Source organism: Podarcis liolepis, assembly GCF_965112155.1.
Source record: "Podarcis liolepis genome assembly, chromosome: 3".
NCBI classification, from domain to species: Eukaryota; Metazoa; Chordata; class Lepidosauria; order Squamata; family Lacertidae; genus Podarcis; species Podarcis liolepis.
Genome location: NC_139557.1, coordinates 69466922 through 69484961, shown reverse-complemented (window position 1 = coordinate 69484961; position 18040 = coordinate 69466922). Strand labels below are relative to the sequence as shown.

Below are 18040 nucleotides of genomic sequence, written 5' to 3'. Positions count from 1 at the left end.
TTCTTTCTTTCTTTCTTTCTCTCTCTCTCTCTCTCTCTCTCTCTCTCTCTCTCTCACTCACACACACACACACACACACACACACACAGAGTGCTGGGCTCTCAGGATAAGAGGATCAGGAGTGACCTGGCAGATAATCCAGTGTACTCTTCTACTTTAAACAAGACTTGAAACCTGATGGAACATGTCTAGATGCTACTAGGACCAGGAGCACGCAGGCACTGCTGGATGTGACTACTTCTCAGCTACTTTTATTGAGAGAAGGTCTATAGAAATCCAGTCAGTTCCCTTTGCAGAACTTTGAATCACATTGCAAGCCAGTTGTAGCTGAACCTTAGCATCTGCTTGCTCAAAATCATCTGAAAATTGCTCTGCAAACCAATCACTACCTTGCATATTGTTTTCCTTTGACAGCCTGAATGATCAAACAAATCACAAAGCTTCTTGACCTACTCAGCCTACAGAGACAAATGTTGTAGTGTCACTTCTCTAGGAAACTGGAAAATGAGGCAACCTTTAAAAAAACACACCAGTATTTAAAACCCTTTCAAAAGCTGCACCTGTAACAAATCTGTGATTGTCTGACTAAATCATGCCCTCAAAGTTAAGGCTTCATGCCTACAAGGGCATACAGATCTGGTTAACTTTTATCATCTCTACGTTAGTCTAATGTACCCAACATGTGTGTTATATAAAGTGACACTCATCTAGATGCTTGTAATGTACTGTACAGGATAAAAACCCAAAGTGCGTCATCATGAGCTCTTAAGAGCCAGAAGAGATGCAAAAAGGAAAGGAAAGGTAGCCATGCTGGTTCATAAGAAGAAGAACAAGCCCGAAGTTGGATAATCACTTTATAAGGACCAACTAAAAAGCTAAAGGCTTTGTACATGCGGAACTTACACTACAGCTAAGTGATATGCCGTCACAGAAGAAAAGGAAGGTGGTGGCGGCAGCTCCAGCAATAACAACAACTGGATTGGAGTTGGGCAAAGAATGGAAGGAGGACTACTTAACAGTTGAAGGATGCACAGACTGGGGTAAGCATAAAGACCCATATTCCACGTATTCCCTTAGCAGTCAGATGTGCTTCTCTCTCTCTCTCTCTCTCTCTCTCTCTCTCTCTCTCTCTCTCTCTCTCGCGTGTGCGCGCACACACACGGATTCTGATGCTTGTACCAAGTCTTCAGTGACTGTCCACTCCAACTCTCTCTAAACCCTGTTTAGGGTTTAGCCTGTTCCACCCAACCTATTTTTCTCTAGAGATTAGCACCCTCCTGTTTACTTTGGAAACCCCTAGTACCACTTGTCATGCTAATAAGATAGATTTGGGTGTTTTTTTAAATGAATTATTCATGGTAAAGTGAAATTAATTCACTCTGTTTCCCTCCCTGCCATTCCTTGGGGGATATTAAGGCTCCCTGCACGTTTTAATAGCTCCTTTCAATCTTCTAGTAACAGAAGCACTCATTTTGAACAGAATGAGAAACATTTTGTATCCACCTGTTGCACTGCAACATATTTTTTAAACCCTTCAAGTGCATTTTTACTAAAGCACTAAAAGCCTCAGGCAAGCCTAAAGCTTATAGCTCTGGAGGAGGAGAGAAGAACAGAAAGAATTACCAGGTTTTCCCCTTCTTTTCAAATAACGCTGTCTGAGGCACTATGCACACTTTAATTTGGTTTAATCAAAATGAGTAGGATGTCAGCTGATCCACACGTGGGGGTGAGGGAGAAATTTGATTCCTTTTGCATTTAAAGGTGAACCTGCCTAATTTGCGGTCTCTGGCACACTTCGCAAAACAGCCATCCTTCGAAATTTGCAGTCCTCTGGATTTTGCAATGCACTTCTCGAGCCAAGCAATATGTACAGAACTTCCTGTGCTGGGGCAAAGTGTGCCTACAAATGGATGTATTGCTGAAAATAATGCTCATAATTGCATTCCATTGGGCCAAACTGCATATAAAAATGTATACAGCAGGAGAACTCCAACTGAAATTGTGATGGGTTTTCACAAGGTCTCATTTGCTTTTTAAGTTGCAAGTGGATGTAGACATATGGAGAACTGTGCTTAACATTGAAAAAATGAGTAAAATGAGAAACCAAAACTGACAGATGCAGTCATACCTAGCAGAGGCATTCATTGTAGGCCCCCCTCACCCCAGACTGGGTGATTCACAGTCAAACTGCAATTGCAAGAGACTACATGTTTGAATTCTTTTTCTCAGAGGTGGGGTGGGAAGGGCTCTAGATTTAACCCTCTTCCCAAGAAACCAGTTTTCTTAAGGGATAACCCCTCATACCAGAGATGCCAACTTGGATAAAACATTGGGGGGGATTTGGGGACATGGTCTATGAAGAATTAAAGAAAATGCTCAAACATCCATTAAAAGACCAGAAGCCTTTTTATTGGGCATTATGACAATAAACATCCCAAAAGAAAGCAAAGGATCATTTCTATATGCAACTACGGTGGCTAGAGTATTAATTGCCAAATACTGGAAAGGGAATTTGACTCCAACTAAGGAAGAGTGGCAAAGTAAATTGGGTGAATATGTAGAACTAGCCAAAATGACCAAAGTGATAAGAAATCACTCGTTTACAAGGTTTAAAAAGGAATGGGAACATTTTAAAAAACTATCTAGCTAAAGATGGTTCCCCACTTAAAACTTTGATGTGCCTAGAATAAATTTCACAAAGTAAAAAACAGTTATGTGAGTTATTTTATAGAGAGGAAAGGTTGAAAGAATACTAGAACACAGTTTGAAGGAAAAAGGAAATAAAGAGATATGAAGAATCCGCTAAGAGGTAGGGGGAAGTCAATTAATGTACTATGGAAATGAATAATTTTAGAAGAAGAAATAGATTATGTATGTATGTATGTATGTATAAGAATGAAGGAAATAAGATGTACAGTGGTACCTCGGGATGCGAACGGGATCTGTTCCGGAGCCCCGTTCGCATCCTGAATGCAACGTAAGCCATGACAGCACGTCTGCGCGTGAGCGGGTTGCATTTTGCTGCTTCTGCGCATGCGCATGATGTCATTTTGAGTGTCTGCGTGAGCGGCGAAACCCAGAAGTAACACGCTCCATTACTTCTGGGTTGCCGCGCACAACTCGAACATGCTCAACCAGAAGCACATTCAACCCAAGGTGTGACTGTATATCTGCAGATTTTAAAATGCAATAAAAAAATTATTAAAAAAAACATTGGGGGCGGGGTAAGCCTTACCCTGCATAATCGATCACAAGATGCGGAGCATGCAAACCATTTGAATGACAACCATTTCTCATAAGGCTTGGTTTCCATACCCTTGAACAACTTGGTTGCCCTCCTCTGCACACATTTCAGTTTGTCAATATCCTTCTTAAATTGTAGCACCCAAAACTGGGGTCCAGTCTCCAGTCTGAAAGTGTGTCACTTCTTTAGCCACAAAAATTCCTGAGGGCTTTAATCCCCTTTAATTGTGCAAACATCCATTTCCGTTATGTGACTGAATCCACTCCGTAAATTACGAACAGTTCAGAGGCGACCACAGTCCCTGAGAAGCGGAATCATGGCTATTATTTTCTTATGTGTAGGTTGGGTTTTAATCTAAAATGAACGTGACTAGGCTCAGAAAATGTAAACAGCAGAATTGAAATCTAACAGCCAACTATTTAATAATTCTTTCCTCTGCATACTTTTTGTTGCTACTCCTGTCTAATTGGACAGTTCTGTATATTCTCTGTATATACACAGTAACCTCTGCTTACACTTTGTGTGTTATCTTTGGGCAGTTGCTTATATCAGATAAAAAGGGGGTAAGTATCTCTTGCTGATATCAGTGGCAAGGTCACAGAGTATACCATCACTTCATTCATCTTTCACAATGGATATTAATTCATTTCATGTAAGAAAATGTACTCTACTATCTGCTGGATAATAATTTAAAGAAGCACTATCAGTTCATGCACTAGCACTGGCTTCTTTAAAAAAACGAGCATCTGGATCTGATGCACTTCAAAGCAGAATGCTACGCAGAACTAGTCTTCTTTGAAGTACAGCTACAAGCACAGACAAGTTTAGGAACCCAAATCAGTTTCTGAATCTGCTGTACTTGGAAAAAATCCCAGTCAGATGTCTTTAAAAAATAATACGCATTTTAGAAAATTGGTGTCTGAATCAGCTATACTTCAAAGCAGAATGTCTCATACAGCTTTTTTTTTTTTTGCTTTTTTTTGCTTTGAAGTATGACTAATTCAGATGCAGACTTACTTTCTTCCTTTTTTTTTTAGGATGAGGGAGCCGAAATTGGCATTCACCTTAGTCATGCTCTGGTCATTCTTCTTTGCTGCTGTGTCGTTTTCTTTCTTCTTCAGCCAGTGTGAGAAAGGTGTAGTTCACCATGCTGTAATAATAACCTGAATAATTTAGAACCACAGAATCATAGAATTGTAGTTCTGGAAGGGCCCCTGAGGGAGGGCCCCTGCAATGCAGGAATCTCAACTAAAGCATCCATGACAGATGGCCATCCAACCTCTGCTTGAAAACCTCCAAGGAAGGAGAGTCCACCACCTTCGGAGGGAGTCTGTTCCACTGTCAAACAGCTCTGACATTCAGAAAGTTCTTCCTGATGTTTAGTCAGGAATCTTCTTTCTTCCTGGCATTTAGTACAAGAATCTTCTTTCTTGTAACTTGAATCCATTTGGTTTGGGTTCTACCCTCCAGAGCAGGAGAAAACAAACATGCTCCATCTTCCACATGACAGCCCTTTAGAAATTTGAAGGTGGCTATCATATATCTTCTCAGTTCCTTCTTTTCCAGGCTAAACAAACCCAGCTCCTTCAACTGTTCCTCATAAGGCTTGGTTTCCAGACCCCTCATCTGGAGTCACCCTCCTCTAACACATATTCCAACTTGTCAATATACTCCTTAAACTGTGGATTAAATTTGTTTATTATAAATTTATTTCTTTATATGCTACCATCCATGTGCATGGGGCTTTTCATAAAACAGATCTGATGGGTCCTTGCTTCCAAGAGGCATATCATCTTAAAAGGCACAGAGGAAGGGGGTGGAGGAAAGGGTAAACAGGTGAAGAATATACAGTGGTACCTCAGGTTACATACGCTTCAGGTTATAGACGCTTCAGGTAACAGACTCCGCTAACCCAGAAATAGTACCTCGGGTTAAGAACTTTGCTTCAGGATAAGAACAGAAATCGTTCTCCAGTGGCACAGTGGCAGCAGAAGACCCCATTAGCTAAAGTGGTCTTCAGGTTAACAGTTTCAGGTTAAGAACGGACCTCCGGAATGAATTAAGTTCTTAACCCGAGGTACCACTGTATTCTATTCTACTTTGGCTTAGTTACAATAGGGTGTTGCATCTAGGGGGATATTCCAAAGGCTTCCTGGGAAAAGTGAGTTCTGAAGAGGACATAAGGGAGAGCAGTTGGAGGAATCTTGGAGGAAGCTCCAGGCATAAGGGAAAGTGAGGGAGAATGGGCAAAAGATCTTTGGATGGTTGAGACTGGTTGAGCTGGGATCCAGAGCAGAAAAATAGCAGGATGGGGCCATGTCATGGAGTGTTTTGAAGGTAAGTAAAATTAGTTGATGTAGAATCTGGCTGGAGCTATGAGAAATTCTAGACTGCGGATGGAAGCTCTGCACAGCACTCAATGGATATTTTCCATATATTATATACACACATGTATATGCTAAATATTGCATTACTGTTGGGAAAGAGCCACATCTTGGTGGTAGAGTAGAACACCTGTTTGGCATGCAGAATGTCCCAGGTTGAATCCCCTGCATTTCAGGTAGGACTGGGAAAAGTTCCCTATCTAAAACTCTGGAGAACCACTGCCAGTCAGTGTATACAATGTTGAACTAGACAGACCAGCTTCAGTCTATAAGACAGCTTCCTAATCTCCAGTGTTTGTAAGGGGTGGGTGGGGGAAATCTAGGGTGTATTTGAAACCTGTTGTTTGAAGCTGGGTGGGAGGGGGCTGGGATTCACTGATTCTAATAAACCTTTCATTTATTCCAAAATAATTTGGACAGAAACTGCCTATTAGATTAGTTTCTCACATCACAAACTATGTCCCCCTTGGAGATCGACATCTGGTAGGAAGTCCTTAATTAGAATATTCCTAGGCTGCTGCTCCAGAGAGCTGATTATGCAGCAAGAGGAAGATACAGAGAATTCAATTTGTATTACAAGGGAGTGAATTGTTGCTAGCACAGAACAGAGACAATCAAGATGGTGTATTGGATTTTGAATGAAAGCTTGTCAGTTCTGTTATTTGTAAGTATCTATTTCATAATCAAGCTGCTGGTTCTGATTCATTTTCTGATATTTCAAAGGAACTCTCCACTTTCCCCTAAATGTTTCATTTTTATCATTTACACAACTGATGCTCAAAAGTTTCATTCTGTTTAGAATTGGGTTCTTTTGACAAATACAACGCAATTGTGAGATTTCTTAATTATACATTGCATTAGAAAGAGAAAAAGAGCATTGTAATTGTAATTGATCATCAATATGTTTTCTATTTACTGTAGTTATTGTGGTTGGGAATGAACTTATACCTGTTTATTGACACATTCAACTGGTATGAAGAGGAGGGTGCCTATCTTTATACTCGGGTTATGTTGGGTGTAAGTAAAAGTTTGTTAAATGCCCCTTTAACCAGGCTTTCTCTTGGATGTGCTTCTGCATTGTTATTTACCCTAAAGTCTCACTGATCTGCATGCCATTCTGCTTCGTGTCCCCCCCCCCATTTTTTGTAACCAAATGCCCCATAATTTTAAAACCAGCCTAACTGGTTGCTTTTTTTTATCCCACTTGATTCGTTTTAGTTTTGTGATTTAGAAGTATACTGCATCCATATCTCATTCAATTTTGTTAGTCATAAACTGGATTAGAAGAAGAACTTATCCATTGTTTCCTGAATCATGTATCTATAGTAATGCACCTCTTACCCAAGCAGAACCACTTACTGCAGGGACATCATAATATTCCTGACTACCTAACATGATATGATTTGTGACATTATACTACTACAGCCTTCCCCGATTCGGTGCTTTCCAGCTACTTTGTGACTACAACCTCCATCATTCTTGGCCATTGGCCATTGGCAATGATGTCTGGGAGCGATAAGGACCAAAACGTTAAAAGTCTTGTTGCAGCATTAAGATTCCAAATCTTGCCTTCATCCATTTCACACACACACCAGGTCACTTCACCCTGCTGTATGGCAGAATTGCCCTCCCTGGCTGTAAAGCTGTGAAACATAAAATCAAGTGGTAATTTGTCAGCTTTGGGGGGCTAAAACATTTTTTGTGTTTTTGTTCATTTCATATGTGTAACACATTTTGTCATTTTGTGTCTAGTCCACGCTTGCCTGGGCAAGAGCTTCTGCCACCTGCCTCAACTTTAACTGCCTGCTAATCCTCTTACCAGTTAGTAGAAACCTGGTTTCATTCTTAAGGGGAACAAGTTTTGTAAGTACTTTTTTCCCTATTGCACAAGTATTGCCTTTTAAACGATCATTGAAAAGGTTCACTGATAATGTTCTTGTTATAAATGCACATTTAAAAGAAACTGATAAACTGTAGCATTTGACTGCTAGTGGATATTTATAGGAGTGTATTTTTCCATTGACTTATCACAGTGTTGCAAATACAGCTATAATATTTCAATAATAATAATAATAATAATAATAATAATAATAATAATAATAATAATAATATCCCGCCCATCTGGCTGGGTTTCCCCAGCCACTCTGAGCGGCTTCCAACAGAATATTAAAATACAATAGTCCGTCAAACATTAAAAGCTTCCCTAAACAGGGCTGCCTTCAGTTGTCTTCTAAAAGTCTGGTAGTTGTTTTTCTCTTTGACATCTGGTGGGAGGGTGTTCCACAGGGCGGGGGTCACTACCGAGAAGGCCCTCTGCCTGGTTCCCTGTAACTTGGCTTCTCACAGCGAGGGAACCGCCAAAAGGCCCTCGGCACTGGACCTCAGTGTCCGGGCAGAACGACGGGGGTGGAGACACTCCTTCAGGTGTACTGGACCGAGGCTGTTTAGGGCTTTAAAGGTCATTCATTCATTTTATTTGCATACCACCCTTCAGGGCACTTCGCAGCATAAAAATACAAGATGAAAAGAGAAAATACATAATAAAAACAAAAACAAAAGTTTATCATTACAGGAATGAGCCTAGGTGACTTAGACTCATTCACTCTCTCTTCTTTTCTCCCCAGCTGATATAGCTGCAGGGAGGACATTGGAAGCTTTTGCTACTATTTTTTTCTTTTAAACCACCAGTTGTTTAGCATTATGCCCCAAACTGAACAAGCTTCAATTAGTTTTAACTATGGTTTACTTAAAGAAGCCTACTTCAGATATTGGATTGTGAAGCTAGCTTGTTACAATAAACCACAGCCAAAATTAACTTGAGTTTTGCCCCTCAAAATGGCCTCTCAAAATTCTCCAGCCTAATTTTGAGCAAGGAAATGAGGAGGACCATGTCATCAAACTTCTCCAAGGTGAGGAGAAACTCTGTAACAGTTTTTCAGGAGTGTAGATCACCATTATCAGTGACAGCAGCACCGTCTCATTTTTCCCTAAGGGTTTTTGATCATTCTTGTAATGATAAACCATAGTTTATTATTGTAGGAGTGAGCATAGGTGAATCTTGGAATCACCTCTCAACATTGCTTCTGGCTGCAGTATCCCAGCTATGTTCAGTAAATTTTGGACTAGATAAACTGTACTTTATAATTATGTTTGCATGCAATTTCAAGTTCATAAAAATGATTTAAAATGCATATCTTTCCCCCTTTTCATCAAGTGTTGTGGAGGAGTCCTGAGGAGACAACTTGACAAAAGTGTCACATTTCACAAGACTATTGCATATGGAGTAGCTGTGAATGCAAGTAAGTTGTTTTTTTAACTTAATGCTTACAATGTAGGCTTCCTTGTTTTGTCTGGAGTGATATGAATTTGGAGTGCTAATCTTGCAGTCTTAATGCAGGGCGGTCCAATGTGGAACTGGCCCATGTGGGGACATTGAGGGCTGGGGTTGTATGTGTGACCTGGCCCTGCTTTTAGCCACACACTTTCAATCAAATCCCTGAATATTTGGAATTCAGGTGTGAGCAAACAAATATAAAATATTTTTGGGGGGTTGGGGGTGGGATCTCTGAAGAACTCAACTTTCTACCCTTGGTATCCAGAGACACTCTCAGTGTTCTCAAATATGTCTCCTTAGAATCTATTGTTTTCAATGAAACTCCCAGGTAAGAGTGCATTTTCCCTTCTCTCTGATAACAACACTTTCTGCTGTGATGGAGACCGGTTCTGTTATTTCAGGGATGGCTTGCTGAGGGAGTGAATAAATGCAGTTGTTTTTTGGGAAAAGGAAGAAGCTCTGTCTGGTATCACTTATGGTACCCCTAGTATTGATTTGCAATTCTTACATATTTTAGTAGCAGGTGAGATTCAGTTTCCTTTATTTCTATCTAGTCATCAGATCATTACAAAACAAAGGTTTAACAGAATGAAAGTAACGCAAGGTAACATTGACTGAAGTTTAGATCCACCGAAACCCTACAGCATAATCAAGCTTAAAATGCCAACTAAGGCTTACTCAGGGTAGAACCACTGAAAGTAATGATCATGACTCAGGTCCATTCTCTTCAATGGGTCTACTCTTAGTAAAACTTAGTTGAATGCCACCCTGATTTTTCCTGGCATAGCACTACCCTGCCCCTTTAAAAAGAAAGAAAGAAAATGGCCCTCTTTTAACAAATATGAAAATGCAATATTAAATTGAAATAAAAATGAGATGAAACAAAATGAATCCATGCAAATCCAAATACAATTATGTAAAACCTAAATGGATAAAAGCATAAAACAAGACTTAAAATTCTGAATCTCCCTGGCAGGAGACAGCATTCTCTCAAGAAATTTCTCCTCTCATTAGTTACTAGAAAACGTGCAGTCTTCACAGGAGGCAGGAGCATTTGCTCTTCTCCAAACCATTCCAGTTTTCTACAAAGTTTTCTGCAGCTTTCTTTACTACATCCAAGGAGCAACACAGATCCTTTGTTATGCAGAATGTGTGCCTTTAACCATTTAATTGCTGGGTCAGAGGGATTACCCTTTTAAACAAGAGGATCTTACGGATAGGAGTGCCAAAGACCAAACACACACCTTTATGCTGCAATCAATTATTTAGTCAATAACAAGGTCTAAAACAGGGTTCAGCAAACTTTTTCAGCAGGGGGCCGGTCCACTGTCCCTCAGACCTTGTGGGGGCCTGGACTACATTTTGAAGGGGGGGGGAATGAACGAATTCCTATGCCCCACAAATAACCCAGAGATGCATTTTAAATAAAGGGACATATTCTATTTATGTAAAAACATGCTGATTCCCGGACCGTCTGCCGGCCGGATTTAGAAGGCGATTGGGTCGGATCCATGGTCTAAACATTATCCCTATCCATTCATACTTACTCAAGCATACCTCCTCAGATGGCCAATCTGAGCAGAGCTGGTGAAGAGGTCAGAGTTTGGCTGTTACACTCTGACCTCTGGACTTGTCTTCTTGATCTCCAAAATCCTAGGTGCACAAGTCCTTGCTTTATACTTTCCAGTTTTCGTCAAACATGATGAAAGTTATGAGTGAGTAGCATTTGAGGTCATTTGATCTGGGGTCATCAGGGTAGTTTCCCAGACCCTCATATGTTGTTCCATCACATGTTGTTTTTCAGACAGACAGGTTCCCACTCCCTGATCTTTTGAACTTTAAGGAGTCCTAAGACAACCAGAATGCAGCCTTCTGTCTTGGCCTTCTTCCTGATCTTTTAACCTTAGGTCTCACATATTGGAAATAGCTGTAGATTTTCAAAAGACCACTTGCTTTTAGCTGTTCGTGGTATGTATTTTTGGCTTTCCTTCCTCCAGCAGATGTTCCCAGATGCCCTCTATAGTTCCCACCAACAATTCGGCACTCAGATCCATTCTTTATCATCAGCCATTGAATAAATAAACATTCTCCCATACATTCACTAAACACCCCCCCATTTTTTAAAAGACATATATTACATTCTTTGCTATACAGGCAACTCCCTCCTTACACAGGTTCAACTTGCATACAACCGTGTATGTGTGTGGTGTTGGGAAATGAATAAATAATTCAATTTAAACTGCAAAAAAGGTGTGAAACGGGCAAAAATGGCCCCAAAAGAGCACAAAAGCTGAGAAAATGGTGTGAAAAGAGTGGGGGGAAAGACTAGGAAGTGCTGCTGGTTTTTTAAAGGAATTTTTCATGGGATTCCAGAGGTTTAGAAGGTGTTTACAAGCTTTTTAGATGCTGTTCCCCACTATACATGATTTCACATATATGTGCGGTACCTGCGATTGTAACCCTCATGTAAGTGTGAAGTCGCCTGTACCCAACCATCAACTCTGATTCATTCCTTCTGCATACAATGCAGATCCAGTGCAAAAGGGATGAGTCTAAATAATGGGATCAGTGGCTCAAGAGTTCTGCCCAACAGCTGTTGATACTCCCTTGCCTTCAAGAAGGACTGTGGAAGGGCTCCAAGATGGCACACTTCCCACCAGGATCAGTCAGCTGAATTTTTGTTCTGCTCCAAACCTCAAAAGAGCATGGAATGCAGAACACATTGCAGTGCTGCGTGGAGTTATATTTCTCTATCAGCCCAGCAACATACCACTTTCCTTTCATCATAAGAATGGATTCCTGAAGAAAGCACAATTTCCCCCTTTTAATTAACAAGTCATTCCAGGAATAGAAATGTATTAATTGATCTTGTTTTAGTTTCCTCAAGGTATCAAACTAAAGGTGCATTAAAAAGTCCACCAAAGGGAGATTTCCTCCCAATACAAATAGCAGCTTCAGGAGAGAGATTTTCCTCCCAGCTCATACATGATTGACTGGGTCTGAAAAGTGCTACTTTTGGGCTTCTTCCACAAAGATGGGGAAACTACCCAGCCGTGTTTCTCATTCCTATGGAGGCAAACCCTATACATGTAGATGGGGCTCCCTTTAGACCAGCGGTTCTCAACCTTTGGGTCCCCAGATGTTGTTGGACTACAACTCTCATCATCCCTGAGCTCTGGCCTTGCTAGCTAGGGGTGATGGGAGTTGTAGTTCAACAACATCTGAGGACCCACAGGTTGAGAAAGGCTGCTTTAGACAGAGCTGGTTATGTGATGCATGGGAAACATTGTTGTTGAGAGGTTGGGATTCCCCCCTAGTTTTTACACACATTTCTTGTCCACAGATACTGCTTAGGGCCTCTGCCTTGGGAGGAATGGAACAGGGATTTTATCTAACTATGTATGTATGCATTTATGATAAGACATGGAAACGATGAATGGACTAGGAATAATTTACAGGATGGTGGCGATCACAGTATAGGAGAGGTGTAAATAATGGGAGGCATTGTCAATCTATGCAGGTTAAGACATGGCTGTTAAATTCTGAGCACGGTAACTGTGAAATTAATAAATCTGAGTGTAAGAGATGCTTCTAAATGTTTTAGATAGTTTTAAACTGTTTAAAAATATGTTTTTGTTTTATTTTAAATTGTACTGTTTTAACATTTCGATGAATAGAATAGAATCCATATAATACAAGTTAGGAAACTGATTGTAATGGGTATGCTTAAGTACTTAATTAAAAGGTGACTAACTTCAGTGCAACTATTATCCCAGACAGGCATGCAGAAAGACAGAGAAGTGGCTTTTACTCTCTTGAATAAGTATGTGCACCAGTTCAATGAGAGCTGTATATGCTTCGCTGAGAACAAACACAGATTAGCCAAATGTATCAAGACATCTCTCTTGTTTGGCTCCTTTTCTACATGCTGAACTGATGGATAATGACCTGTAATTGCAGCTCATTTACTAACCCCCTCTCCATAAAACAATCCAGCAATGAGATAGATGGAAAATTATAGACTAGCGTGCAACAAAGTAATAATAGCACATATGAACTACTTATGTATGATCATAGACTTGCATTTATGGCCTGCTCTTCCATAGCTGCTGACGTGTGATGGGCATGTTTTGAATGTAAGAGGTGCTCTATACACTACAATGGGCAAACACACACATTTCTCCACAGTGCAAAAAAGTGGGGGTCTATGCATCTTCCACACAAAAAGGCTTCAATGTAAATTGAACAGCACGTTGCCTACAAGGGCAGCCTCATTCACAGAAGTGGGAAAGACAATGTTGTGTGCTTGTTCCTCTGCAATCCCACAGAAGTGAATAGGACGACTCTGGTGTTTTGAACCTATGGGAATGAAACCATGCCCCTGCATGCATTCACAGGTTTTAAATGATAAGGAGAGCTGTAGAAAAAGTGGGAAGATAATAATCATAATCATAATCATATTAAAAAATAAAAATAAATTTTTATTTATATCCCGCCCTCTCCAGCCGAAGCCGGGCTCAGGGCGGCTAACAACAATAAAATAAGACAACATTTTAAAATCATTTCATTAAAAAATTACTTCAAATCAAATTGATGGCAACCATTGGCTAGATTGCCAAAGGAGGGAGTCAGGCTGTGCCCTGGCCAAAGGCTTGGCGGAACAGCTCTGTCTTGCAGGCCCTGATAAAAGATAAAAGTGAGAGAGGCTGAACCACCCCATGTTTGAACGTTATGTATCACATATGAACTGAAACAGTATTATATTGATTTATAGTATAAATATGTATTCAGGGATAATATCAACCTTTCATGGTTTATATTGTGACATTCTCTCTCTCTCTCACACACACACACGAGAGAGAGAGAGAGAGAGAGAGAGAGAGAGAGAAATGGAATGCAAAAGGTAAACCAAGCTATGTTCTCAAGCACATAACTCATTACCTGACCATTGTTGGAAAAATATTTGTCATCACCATCATCAAGGCTACCCAGCTCTATTCTGGGAATACATGTTTAGCCAGCCATTGTTTACTCAATGACTCATCCATGAAATAAGGATCTGTTTGCTTCCAATATTTCATATTATGGTCCTCACTTTATACAACTCTTTCTTTTCAAAGCCATTCACATCATTGCACATTTGATCAACATAGAGCGATACCATCTTAGCCAGTCAAAACAAGCAGGAGAGTTAAGCAGTAAACTGTCAGGCATTGGCAAGAGCCCTAATGAATCCTACTTGAACCCAATCAGGAACTATGACATGGTAAGTTGGCATTTTGGGGATTGGCTGGTGTTTGTCATTGGACTGTTTCCCCTGCCTTGAAAATGCGTGCGCGCTCTCTCTCTCTCTCTCTCTCTCTCTCTCTCACACACACACCAGAAGCAATAGAAGCAAAAAGTCTTCAAATGTTTAGTGTCTTCAGATGTCTGCACAAGCACACTTTATTTTGAAAGAAGAATGTGGCACCATGTGTATAACTCATTATTGCCTAACATCTGCCTTTTGGAAAGTTACAGCTAGATTAATCTGCATGGGTTTCATTCTTACCTTTCTGTTTCACTGAATTTTGCTCTATTTCATTCCCTCTGAAGGACTCCAGTGTAGCAAAACAGCTACCTCTTCGATCATATCATTTGCTGTAATCCTTTCACAGAAGCAAACAAATTGCAGCTAATATTATTTATACCACTTTCCAGTACAAACCTAAGTTTTAATTATCAGTGCCAATAGGTTGCATCCAATGCTAGTTCTATCCATTAAAAATAACAGACATAACTAACTTAGGCCCATTAATTTCAGTGTGTTTACTCTGAGTAATACTTAGAAACAACCCAGTATGTCTGATTAAAACCCCCCCAAATCTTTCATGTGTTTATTTTTATGCTGAAGCTACAACATTTATTCATTTGTCCTATAAAACCACTTTATTATTTTTCTTCCCATCCCCCAAAAAAGAATACAATAACTGAAATACTAACAACCACTGCTGGAATGACAGGTCTCCTGATCACTGTGTCATTAATTCTGATCATGACTTCATCTACAGAGATCATCACAAGGTCCTTCTATGAGGTCTTCTGGTATACTCATCACCTGTTTGTTGTTTTCTTCATTGGTTTAGTTATCCATGGGATGGGGTGAGTATCAGTATACATCAATATGACTCAATGTCATCATCATCATCAGAAGTCATCATTTGTGTGTTGCTTTCCTACCAGATTGTGCCCAAAGTCACATCAACCATATTATAAATTTATGCAAGATGGATAGTGGACTTCTTTGAGGGCAGCATAGAAACAGTCTGAGAGGCCAACACTCCTGCTTTCTGCTGTAACCTACCCACAAATTTCCCCAGCCTGCCGCCATCAGGAATGGCTGATACAGTGGGTACCACACTGCCACCCCAGAATGAGGCAGGGCAAGAGTGAAGCTGAGGCTGCCTGGTTCGCTGGGGGGAGCACTGGACTGGCTGCGCTAGCGTGCCTGAACAGCCCTGACCTCATTGCTGCCCTCATTGTCCATATAAGCAGCAAAGATGCCACTGTTGGCACTGCCCCATTGTGATGGACACTGCTGACCACCACTGTGTTATTCCATGTGTGCTGAAAGAAAGGCTCACAAGATTTTTAATTCACAGAGGGACTTTTTGATGGTAATGCAAGTGAAAAGGGAATGTCAAAGACCATTTTTTTTATTCAGCTCTAGCTTTATAACGCTTTTCTTTTTCTGTTTAGTCAGCTCATCCGTGGCCAGACCCCTCAGAGTTTGTTGCTGCACAATGTCACTTACTGCAAAGATCATTATTTGGAGTGGGAAACATCAGGTCAATGTCCTTTGCCACAGTTCTCTGGCAATGACCCTGTGGTAAGAATGACTCTTGCTTCTTGCCTCATTCTAGGCCCTTTCAGATGTGCTGCTGTTCAGATTTTTTAAAAAGTGTTATTGTTACTTTGCTGTTTCTTAGAGAGTGATTGCACTTCTTCCAATCCACTCCAAGGAGGGAATTGTTCAGAATCTGGGTTTTCCAAACTTGGGTCTCTAGCTGTTTTTGGACTACAACTCCCATCATCCCTAGCTAACAGGGCCAGTTGTCAGGGATGATGGGAACTGTAGTCCAAAAGGAGCTGGAAATCTAAGTTTGGGAAAACCTGGTTCAGATTGAGAAATGTTCTGTGCCCTCATTCCACCAAGCAATAAATGTTGGAGTTATGAGCATGTGTCCACATTATTGATACCCCTGTCAGTGTTTGTTGTTGTTGTTGTTTTGCATATAACATGTGATATGATATAATTCTGACCCTGTGGGAGATTAGGAGAATAGACAGCAGGAACTACAGTGGTACCTCGGGTTAAGACCTTACAGTGGTGCCCCGCAAGATGAATGCCTCGCAAGACGGAAAACTCGCTAGATGAAAGGGTTTTCCGTTTTGGAGGTGCTTCGCAAAACGAATCTCCTATGGGCTTGCTTCGCAAGATGAAAATGTCTTGCGAGTTCCTGCGGGTCCCCCCCCCCCTTTTTCTAAGCCGCTAAGCCGCTTATCAGCTGATCCGATAAGCTGATAAGCCGCTAAAAGCCGCCAACAGTGCTAATAGCGCTAATTCGCTAATCCGTCAATGGGCTTGCTTCGCAAGACGAAAAAACCGCTAGACGAAGATAATCACAGAACGGATTCTTTTCGTCTTGTGAGGCACCACTGTAATTCGTTCCGGAGGTCTGTTCTTAACCTGAAACTGTTCTTAACCTGAAGCACCACTTTAGCTAATGGGGCCTCCCACTGCCGCCGCGTCGCCGAAGCCCGATTTCTGTTCTCATCCTGAAGCAAAGTTCTTAACCTGAGGTACTATTTCTGGGTTAGCGGAGTGTGTAACCTGAAGCGTCTGTAACCTGAAGCGTCTGTAACCCGAGGTACCACTGTACTTGGTTTACTGAGTCAGTCTGAGCTGTCCATTGTTTTAGAGACTGCATTGACAGGCCTCCTGTCAGAAAAAATGAGGAAATGTCATGAAACAAAAATTGCTCAAACTACCACCACCTTGCCGCATATAAAAGTGAGAAACTGCACAAAGCACCTTACACACAATGAAAATATTGTGGAATTATTTAAGGTATTTCAGAATAAGTCAGCTATAGGGCTACACAAAACACATCTGGAAGAGCCCCAAGAGTGTTGCTCTGTTTACAAGGTTGTAGAAAAACAAGAGTGCCTCCTGTATAAAATGAATTGCAGTGGCACCTGTTTAAAAATCCCAATTAATTTGCTTGACCGTCTTTGCCAATAATGCCTTCCAAGCTGTTAGATGATTTCATTATGTGTCATATTGTGCCTATAATTCTCTGATTAGAATAAGGTTGCCAGTCTGACCACCCAGTGCAAAGAACAATATTTTATGTCAAGGCATTAAAAAAACAAAACAAAATGAGAAAACAAAAGTAAGCTGTCTAAGAGTTTGAAATCTTGTTCAAAAACAAACCCTCCAAAGACTGCAAATCCACAGGGGGTAATTAAGTAACCATCTTGTGTATGCTTGTCACATGCTTGAGTGACAAAAATCTAACATTTATTAAGATATTTTTAGGCTACTATTCACAAAAGATTAGGATTGGGCAGAAAGAAAGCAGGAATAAAATTACTATGTTAAAATACAATGGGGGGGGGGGGGAATACATCAATAACTTAGAAGGATTGTAATGACTGACCTAGATTGGTTCCCACATAAAACTATTATTTGCTACTACCCTGCATGCATATTAATGTATCTCAAAAAACTTAGTGTCTCCATAGAAATAAATACTGTGAATAAAGACAGCCATTGTCTTGCAATACCGTGCACTGAAACTAATGAGCATAACATCAGTGAGGCACGTCTCCTTCCCTGCACACCCAAAGGAATGTACTCAAGATTGGGGAAGGACTGTGACAGTGGTAGGGCACCTGCTCTACATGGTTAAAGTCCCAGGGGTAACCTCCAGCATCTCCAGGTATGACTGGGAGAGACCCCTGCTTGGAATTCTGGAGAGCTGCTTAGTCATTGTAGACAGTATTGGGCTAAAGGGACCAATGCTCTGACTCAGC

The 18040-nt window shown here is 40.8% G+C and overlaps 1 protein-coding gene across 3 annotated transcripts in view; it reads left to right on the top strand.

Annotated features, from left to right (window-relative positions):
• Positions 1-603: 603 nt before the first annotated feature.
• Positions 604-18040, top strand: part of NOX3 (NADPH oxidase 3) — a 35057-nt gene continuing 17620 nt past the window's right edge. Inside the window, exons 1-7 of one of the 3 annotated variants that reach the window (XM_083496506.1) lie at positions 604-1040; positions 6550-6645; positions 7381-7491; positions 8843-8927; positions 14083-14228; positions 14922-15103; positions 15701-15830. In XM_083496506.1, the coding sequence (XP_083352632.1) occupies positions 6565-6645; positions 7381-7491; positions 8843-8927; positions 14083-14228; positions 14922-15103; positions 15701-15830 (735 nt within the window). In that variant the 5' untranslated portion in view covers positions 604-1040; positions 6550-6564. Of the gene's footprint in view, positions 1041-6188; positions 6293-6549; positions 6646-7380; positions 7492-8842; positions 8928-14082; positions 14229-14921; positions 15104-15700; positions 15831-18040 lie in introns of those variants that run through there. The other 2 variants (XM_083496505.1, XM_083496507.1) reach the window with 2 other exon arrangements.